This window comes from Coregonus clupeaformis, chromosome 8 (genome assembly GCF_020615455.1).
Source record: "Coregonus clupeaformis isolate EN_2021a chromosome 8, ASM2061545v1, whole genome shotgun sequence".
NCBI lineage: Eukaryota > Metazoa > Chordata > Actinopteri > Salmoniformes > Salmonidae > Coregonus > Coregonus clupeaformis.
The window spans coordinates 8,098,050-8,108,018 of record NC_059199.1 but is presented as its reverse complement, the minus strand read 5'-3'; the positions used below and the strand labels follow the sequence as shown (position 1 = coordinate 8,108,018).

Here is a 9,969-nt window from a genome sequence, read left to right as displayed (position 1 = left end):
GCAGTAGAATACTATGGGGTATTGTGTGTAGGCCAGTGACAAAAAAAAATATCTCAATTTCCTCCATTTTAAATTCAGGCTGTAAGACAACAAAATGTGGAAAAAGTCAAGGGGTGTGAACACTTTCTGAAGGCACTGTATCTGACTTCGAAGGGCTGAATCCTAGTTGGGGAAATGTCCACCCAACTCTTAAGTTTTGTGCAAATTTTGCATCGATGTCAATAGAATTGTGTGTAAATGTAAGTAACATACTTATAGCATACTTAAATGTGTCCCTAATGTCACTGTCTCTCTCTCCCTCTCTCTCTGCACCTTCATTTTGATCAGTCTTACCTTAGCTTCAGAATTCAAACAATAAAATATCAGTTGACTGACCACAACCTGACTGAATCAAGACTGTTACCTATACCTATAGACCTCAGTCCCTTATAACTTCCACCAATCCTCTGTTGACCTCTCTAGGCTCAGAGAGGACCACTCTTGGTCCAGAGTTAAGATAATTGCAGTTTATAATCTAATGATTATGATAAGTGGCTAATAATAGGGCCCCATTAGGAGTACTTTTAATGACCACTTTTATCTCTCCATCTCATTAGTCCATGGTGATTTAGCAGCAGGTCTCGGGGTTAGGGGCTGCAGGAAGGCTCATTACACATCATTAGGAGTAGGCACAGGGGCTGGAATGAACCCCATGGATACCCTCTTAGCTTTAGGCTGAGACTTAATCCTGGTTTTGTTTATTCAATCATAACATTTGAAAGACTGGGGGAAGGTTATGTGATTTTTTTTATCGGGCCTGACCGAACACAACATCTAGAGGACAAAGCCGTTTTATTTGACTGCCAACCGAGAAGAGGCTAGAATAATTGACCAGAAACATGAACTCTTTCACTCTCCGTGATGCATTCCAAGGGGTGGAACATCTAAATGTAAGGGGGTTTGTTTTATTTAGCGTGTCTTGGCCGATTTGACTATCTCTGTTAGAGAAGAGAAAGCTGGAGGTCCACTCTACTCTGATTTTCTGTAGAGTATCTGCCGCTATGCATTGTGGTGTTGTGAGCTGACAGTATAGCAATTGGTCGCTCCCCTCGGCCATTGTCACAGTAAGGACTGGTGTTGCTGAAGATGAAGCTGAACTGAGGGAAGAGGGTCATTACTCGGGGCTGTGTAAAAATCTAACAAGGTCTTATTCGCTAGGTAAGTCATGCTCTTTTTATTAAATGCATGTGTGTGAGATGGGTGGTTATGAGTTACCTCGGTTGCTCTGTAACCGAAGCAGAATATTTATTTACCGCCCCAAGGGACCTCGCAGATGACCATGCGTCTGAACATTTGGTTCACACACTGCAGCGCGCGCTCTCATTGTTTTAGTTTTTTTGTCTCTCAATGTTTCTATTTTCCGGCCTTGTTGCTATCTGTTTCTCTATATCGGTGTCCTGCTCCACGGTTTTGTGTTCGGTTTTGGAAGGTAGAGATGATTTTGCATGTGACGAGGCCGCGGGCGGGAGCTGTGTTTGATGAATTTTTCATGTGCTTAGGCTACGATTGAATGATGGGGAGGAGGATGGGGGACAGCCTGGAGGTGCGACACTTGAATGGGGATGTTGTTGAAGTGGAAAGGGGTTGAGGAGGAGAGATGGGGTGAAGGGGGCGAGGGGGGACGTGCGCTCTTCTGCCGCCAGCGACTGCATGTCAGGGAATGGGGAGGGAGTATACTTGCAAAGTCTGTCTGATGTACCACACCTCCCACCCGAAAACACACTCGCACTCAACACAGGCGTTCTCTATGATCTAATACCGACAGATACACAGTCACCAGTTTAAAGCAACACAATACAACAAATAGCAGTCTGTCTCCCTTGACAAAATTGTGAGCATTTATTATAGGTAACATTTGAGTAGCCTATAAACAAATGTTCGTTTGTGGCATATACTTTTCTGGTCGTACCTATCCTTTAAAAAACAAGGATATGATGAGACATTCCAATGTAATTTCTGCAGCACTCTTTCTGCTCACCTCGTTCTGAAGTTTCCGTTCTACCTTCCCTGCCCAGTTTAGGAAGTTAGTCATTGGGTAGGCTAGCAGTCCATTCTATCAGAGTGCTAGAGAGAGTGGATGGGAGGGATAGAGATTCTGGATAGAGCGGAGGTAGTCACTGATAAACATCCCATAGGAGGGTCGACCAGAGGAGGGGAATAGGTAGGGCGCCGAATCTAGTTCCTCTACGAAGCACTTGTCTACCAAACGGTAAGACAAAGACCTCCTATGAATCAATTCAAAAATGTGTCAATTAGAATTATTATGTAACCAGCGAATTAAAGAAGGAATGCTAAGGTTGTTTTGTATGAGTGGGAGAGAGGCTATCGCTGTGGCCGAGAGAGGAGAACACGGATATGGGGTGAGCTGATAGGGCTATGCTCTTACGTAACGCACAATGGAGATTCATTGATCTTTATATTAACTTCATAAAACCGCGTTTTTTTTATGACATGTATTTTTCTCAAACCACATTATGTGGCCTATGTAGGATAATATTAAATCTCGATGCTTTATGTCATGATCTATAGCCTATAATAGTCTATATGCTTTAATCGAGCATCGTCGTTCGTTCATATTAAATCTATTTCAGTTTTTTTATTCTGCTAAACGAATTAATCGAAAGGAATGTTCAAGCATTATGCTGTTTAGCGTCTGATTTTCACGAATCAAAGCAGGTGGTACATTGAGAACAAACGAACTCATTAGCCTAATGGTGCATCCTGTAGTTGACAGCTTTTATACTGTGTATCTTACAGTTTTTCTCCATTGGTTTGGCTCATTTCTTGAAACAGAAATTACATTCTCAAAACTCTAAGATCATTTGGCAAAACAGTCTTACAGTTCAGCACAACACTATAGCTCACTTGCAAAAGCTCATATCTCTCCTAAAACTGTTCACTCATGCTTCAAAACTAAATTCCTTTCCCATATAAGGAGTCAGTGCCACGAAAATGGCAAAGATCCTTCTCAATTGCTTTGGCTCATTTCTTGAAACAGACCGGACGTTCTCAACACTCTTGGTGCTTTAGCCAAAATAACGTGGATGGTTCGGCACAACACCATGGTTCACCTGCAAAAGCTCATACCTCTCCCAAAACAGTTCACGCATGTGTCAAAACTAAATTTCCTTCTCATTTAAACAGTCAGTGCCCCCAAAATGCTTCGTCCCTTTGGCATTGTGTAAGCACTGCAAGTCAAAATGTTTAGATGTTTTGTCACTATGGCAGAGGACCATTGAAATATCCCTCATGTCCACCTTTCAGTCTTAGCCCAGTCCTTCATTGACAATGGTTACTGTACTGTTTTTTGTCTAGCTAACAGAATACAATTGTGTATAAAACTGAAAAAAATAAATAGGATTTTAGGGTAAGAGTAGCCTCCAAGGTTTGACATCACACATTGCACTCATACTGCCAAGGAAATTGTAACCATTATCATTCACACACATAAAGTAACTTCCATACATCAGAGTAAAAAGAAAATGTATACAGCATAATATACTGTAATATAAACACACAAACAAAAAACAATGAAAATTATATGCAGCCTACAGTGCTGTAAATAAAGCTGGAGTTTCACAACTAACAGTTCTTCACTGGTCGCTGTCCTCACCCTCCTGGCCATCCACACGCTGCTGTCTGTCTGGCCACAGATTCTCGTCCACATCACAGCGTATATTCTCCCTTGCGATGCAACGAGGGAAGAAACGGCGTGCATGTCGCAACCATCCCCTACACTGATCTCCTGTAATATCCTCACACGCAGCGTCCATTGCATGGAGCAGGGACCTCTGATCTTGAGCCCGATGCTCATACACTCTCCACCTCCAAGCGGAGAAATACTCCTCAATAGGATTGAGGAAAGGAGAGTAAGGTGGTAGGAACACCATGACCATCCTTGGATGAGTAGTGAACCAGGCCCTGATGAGCGGGCCACGGTGGAAATTCACATTGTCCCATACAATGACATATTGTGGTAGGTGAGGCCCTACGAGACCGCTCTCATTTTCAGGGATCAAATCAACATGAAGGCGGTCCAAGAAGATGAGGAGCTTCTGTGTATTGTATGGGCCAAGACTGGGGATGTGAGTGGCCACACCATTCTCCCGATATGGCAGCACACATAGTTATATTGCCCCCTCGCTGGCCTGGGACATCCACCATGGCCCGGTGGCCAATAATATTACGGCCACGTCTTCGGCCCTTGGCCAGGTTGAAGCCAGCTTCATCCACAAACACGAGGATGTGATGGGTCTCGTTTCCTTCCAATGCCATTATTCTCTACAATAGCGTAAAAAAGAAAACATCAAATCAGTCATACAGAAGAGTCATACACTACAGTTACAGACAATTACATAGGAATGTTCTATGTTCTCCACAAGTTCAATATACTACTGGCCACTACTCCAGTGGTTCCAAACCTGGGTACATGTACCCCTATGCAGAGGTACTACAGGGGGTATTTGACAGAAAGGGGAGGGGGAAATCATCAATGACTAGACTTACTGAAATGTTACAGTAAAACCCACAGTATTAGATAGATTTACATGGGAGGCACTAATTGCAGCTCTTTGACCCCTTTTCTTATTGTATGTTATATTCTTCAAAATAAGGATTATAATGATAATTGCATCATACAGTAAGCTGCAGTTTTTAGGCGAAATGTTGAAGTCAGATAAATCAAATACTTCCATACCTGGATTACCTGGATACACAAATCAGGTAAAGTGGGTACTGAAGCCAAAAAAAGTTTGGGAACCACTGCTTAATTGTAAAAATGTTATAATGATGGACAACCAGTAACTGACTTACATGTACATACTGGTACCGCAGCTCTTTCACTCTATCAGAGTTCCTCTCAAATGGTACCCTGTAAATTTGCTTCATTGTCATCTGATGCTTCTTCAATATCCGGTCTATTGTGGAGATGCTTATAGAGTTGACATTTTGGAATATGGCATTGTCTTGTAGGATTGCAGCGCGGATCTGTCTCAATGTGATGGCATTATTTGCCATCACCATGTTACAGATCTCTTGTTCTTGTTGTTCATTGAGAAGTTTTCCTCTGCCACCTGTGCAAGGTTGTCGTCCAATCCTAGATATAGAAGTCAAAGGACAACACTCCATTCGTAATGTATACCTTATGTATTCCTTACAGAATGAGTTACCTATGTAATTGTATTGTTGTTTTACTTACAGTAACTTTACCACAATTCTAATGCATCACTGCACAGTGACTGGAATACTACTGTAAACTGTATCATCAATACTGTAGAAAATAAACTATTCCATAGTTTATTTTCTCCAATGTTTTTCTTGTCATTTTTAGTATCATAACATCCCATTGAGGTAAGATATTACTGTAGGCCTATCACACACACACACTAAATGAATAGGTAAATATGTAAATAAATATATTTCTTGCTCTATGCACAGTGTCCTGTCCTATACAACATATAATTCCATCATTGACTGACTACATACCTGTTTTCCCTGCGAAAGGTTTGGATGATGGAGGAGACTGTTGAGCGAGGCACATTAGGCTGCACTCGGCGACCTGCCTCCGCCATTGTGAGGCCATGGTTGATGACATGGTCTATAATTGTGGCCCGAATTTCATCCGGGACAGCATGGTGTCTTCGTGCTCCTCGGCCTCTTCCCCCTATTCCACCACCACGCACCCTTACTCCTCCTCCTCCTCTTCTTCTTCTTCCTCTTCCTCGAGCAGGCAGTTGCCCTTGTTCATTTACTTGGCCAGGTGCCTCCATGTTCAGAAATTGTACTGGTCCTGCATGGTCAAGCTCTTTACATACATGTTTGGCAGCATTCACAGTCATGGACAGCACCTGTCAGGTAACTAAACATACTGTTTGATTGGTCATCTGAGATGTGTGAAACTCCTCCTTCGTTAGTCAAGTTCTAGTTTCACCTGACTGTCAATTGCTGTAATAAATTTATCAAATGTTCCAAGGGATTCATATATGGTATTCATGGTATTATGTTCTTGACTAATTTTGACAATTGAACAGACTATTGTGCATGTGATGACTTATACAATGAAATGACGCTGACACGTTTTGGAGCGAACAACCATTAGACTGAGAATCAACAATCAGTTTAGATCAACAAGATCTATTCACTTGGAAATTGTGCTAAATGTAGGCTACCTGTACTTAATCATTTGCAAAGATGTACTGAGACATTGAGACATGTACTTAGACATTTGCAATTTGATGAAATGAATGAGAAATTCAATTCTGTTGTGAACAATTGCCAAGTGGTTTGGAGGTTTGTCCATGTAGTTTTGAGAATGTAATTTCTGTTTCAAGAAATGAGCCAAACCAATGGAGAAAAACTGTAACATAGGATGGAAATGCGTTTTATTTTTGGGCTATTGCAGGAACCTCAAACGAATAGAAAACATCAGATTAACATGTTATATCTCATCACCTAAATGTCGATTTTATTTGATAACTTCATGCTCACTAATCGAGCGTAAATATTTACATCAGTGCCAGTGGCGCGCGCGATCCTGGAACGTTAGTTGCTGTCCTTCAGCACGACGTGCCTGCGCATCATGGGACAGAGCAGAGAATGAGTGACAGTACCCCCAAATCAGGATTAGAGAAATGTCCATTCTGAGGAGACATGTAAATATTTGATGGTAATATAAGTGGAGTACAATTAGACTCACGGAGCAGCTCCTCTTTACCATATTAGAAAAAGAAGGAATGGCAGTGATGACTAGAATATTAACTGGTATTAGGCTAATATCAAACATATTGTGAGTTATGCAGCAGCATACAGGACTGTATCAGAGAAATGAGGTGGGAGTTATCAAATTATAGCATGCAGATTTATCTGATTTGTAGGCTAAATCAGGGATTAACCTTGAAACAATTGCTTTAACTAACTTCCATATCTTATTCCCTTTTCTCTCTCTCCTTTTCTAAACAGTGAATCTCAGTCAAGGTCAAGAAGAATTGATTCTCAGTCAAGAAGAAGTGAGTTTCAGCCAAGGAAAATGCTTCACCAGGACCGACCCTTGAATCCCCTGTACGGAGGCCATGGAGGCGGCTCCTCGTCACTGCGGATCCTCAGCAACAACAGCCAGCAGCAGGACGGCAACTTCAACTTCCTGGGTCAAGACAATGACATCATGACGGGAGGGGACGAGAACCGCAACCAGGTGCGTCCTCGTAACCTGGGCCCGTTGGGCCGCGACCAGCCCCACCCTCCCTCATCCTCCTCCAACCACTACGGTCCAGGGACCCTGTCCCCGCTCTCACGCCTCCCCTGCTGGAGCCCCCTGGAGCCCCTGTCTGAGATTGAGAGTGGGGACGATGGGTATGGAAGAGTCCCCCCCGACGGCGCAGAGGAGGGCAAGATGGAGGAGGAGATGGGGAGGATGAGCGATGACGAGAAGGAGAAACAAGAGCTGGGGGGAGGCGTCATGAAACAGGGAGTGGTGGTGGAAGAGGAGGAGGTGGAAGTGGAGGATCCGGAGGAATGGGGTGACAGCGACTCAGAGTTTGAGTTCAGCTACAGGTCCAGCGGCAGCCTGTCCTCTCTCAATATGGAGAGCGGAGGTGAAAGGACTGGGATGGGGGGGTGGGACCGCATTGGAGTGGGGGCGCCCAAGGTCAACCACCACCAGGGGAGTGACCAGGAAACCCCTGCCGCCCCTGCATACCCCCTTACCCCCTCTTTGACCAGGAAGTGGGACGACAAAACGGAGAGGAAAAGGAGCGGCACGCCTCTGAGAACAGGGAACAGCCTGCTGGACAGGGGAGCGTTGTCGGACTCAGACACGGACTGCGGTGAGCTGCCCGAGTCGGAGGAAGCCGTGTGGACCCTGAGGGACCGTGAGCGCTTCAAGGCCCAGGAGATGGAGAAGCACCAGGTCCAGCTGACCATGTACCGCAGGCTGGCTCTGATCCGCTGGGTCCGCACCCTGCAGGGCCGCGTCCAGGAGCAGCAGAACCGCCTCCAGTCCAGCTTTGACGTCATCCTCGACCACAGGAAGGAGCTGCTGCGCATGGGCGCTGCCACCGCCAGCCAATCGTAGAGCAAGAAGGAAGAGCGGAGGCCATAACAGGAAGTGGTCACCAGCAGAGACAGGACAATCTCTGAAGGGGAATACAAAGGCATTGTTGGCGATGGTTATTGTACTTGTTTTGTCCCAGACTTAACTTTTCCCGAAACTAGACAATGTCCAAGAATCCTCTTGAGATTTTACTCTGTTGTGGTGTTTTAATAAGTTGATAATGCAGTTAGTTTTTTATTTATTGGCGTCCTACCCTGTGTCGATATCCAAATATATCCAAGTCAACTTTCTTCTTGAGAGCAAGGATAACTTTTTTCACCCTAACCACGCCAATCTGTCGAAATATATAACGTATTATATGAGATTACAAGTTTATTAAGAGTTTAATGAATTATTGTATCTTAAAATGTTATATATATGTGTAGACTGTGCTATTTTATTTGGCTCTATAACTGTGATATAATCCGTGCAAAATACAACATATGAGGTGAAATGTTTTTTTATAAATGAAATGTAGGCTATATCATGTTTGTCTTTTCCAGTGGCATAATACAATTGTTTTAGAGTTATTTGTGTCTTGTGAGTTTATAATTTTTAAGGTTAGGAAGATGTTGGGATTTTACTAGTCTATTTGCACTCTTCGCACAGTATAAACCCCACATCAATGTTAGGTCACTGTACACAGAAAGGTGTGGATTAGCAGCATATGAGAACAAGTAGGCTATGTCAGATAGCTCATATCGAACACATGCTAAACCTAAGGTATAGGCCTTCATTTGAGATACACTACATGACCAAAAGTATGTGGACACCTGCTCTTCGAACATCTCCTTCCAAAATCGTGGGCATTAATATGGAATTGGTTCCCCCTTTGCTGCTATAACAGCCTCCACTCTTCTGGGAACGCATTCCACTAGATGTTGGAACATTGCTGCGGGGACTTGCTTCCATTCAGCCACAAGAGCTTTAGTGAGGTCGGGCACTGATGTTGGGCGATTAGGCCTGGCTCGCAGTCGGCGTTCTAATTAATCCCAAAGGTGTTCGATGGGGTTGAGGTCAGGGCACTGTGCAGGCCAGTCAAGTTCTTCTACACCGATCTCGACAAACCATTTCTGTATGGACCTCGCTTTCTGCACAGGGGCATTTACATGCTGAAACAGGAAAGGGCCTTCCCCAAACTGTTGCCACAAAGTTGGAAGCACAGAATCTTCTAGAATGTCATATGCTGTATAGCGTTAAGATTTCCCTTCACTGGAATTAAGGGCCCTAGCCAGAACCATGAAAAACAGCCCAGACCATTATTCCTCCTCCACCAAACTTTACAGTTGGCACTATACATTCAGGCAGGTAGCGTTCTCCTGGCATCTGCCAAACCCAGATTCATCTGTTGGACTGCCAGATGGTGAAGCTGATTCATCACTCCAGAGAACACGTTTCCACTGCTGCAGAGTCCAATGGCGGTAGTGAGTGTTGCAACCGAGGACAGGCGATTTTTAGGTGCTACAGGCTTCAGCATTCAGCGTCCAGTTCTGTGAGTTTGTGCGGCCTACCACTTAGACACTGAGCCATTGTTTTTCCTAGACGTTTCCACTTCACAATAACAGCACTTACAGTTGACTGGGGCATCTCTAGCAGGGCAGAAAGTTGAGGAACTGACTTGTTGGAAAGGTGGCGTCCTATGACGGTGCCACGTTGAAAATCACTGAGCTCTTCAGTAAGGCCATTCTACTGCCAAGGTTTGTCTATGGAGATGCATGGCTGTGTTCTCGGTTTTATACACCTGTCAGCAACGGGTATGATTGAAATAGCCGAATCCACTAATTTGAAGGGGTGTCCACATACTTTTGTATATATAGGGTAATTATTTGCGCATTATTATGATC

At 44.0% G+C, this 9,969-nt stretch overlaps 1 protein-coding gene across 3 annotated transcripts; it reads left to right on the top strand.

Annotated features, from left to right (window-relative positions):
* The first annotated feature begins 704 nt into the window (after window positions 1-704).
* On the top strand, window positions 705-8,655 carry LOC121572782 (UPF0500 protein C1orf216 homolog). 3 transcript variants are annotated; one of them, XM_041884813.2, is made up of 2 exons: window positions 705-1,197; window positions 6,997-8,655. In XM_041884813.2, the coding sequence occupies exon 2, from the start codon at window positions 7,064-7,066 to the stop codon at window positions 8,105-8,107; it is 1,044 nt and encodes a 347-aa protein (XP_041740747.1). In that variant the 5' UTR covers window positions 705-1,197; window positions 6,997-7,063; the 3' UTR covers window positions 8,108-8,655. The 3 variants fall into 3 exon arrangements, with proteins under 3 accessions (XP_041740747.1, XP_041740746.1, XP_041740745.1); XM_041884812.2 differs by lacking the exon at window positions 705-1,197 and adding an exon at window positions 2,064-2,248; XM_041884811.1 differs by lacking the exon at window positions 705-1,197 and adding an exon at window positions 2,259-2,399.
* The last annotated feature ends 1,314 nt before the right edge of the window (window positions 8,656-9,969 follow it).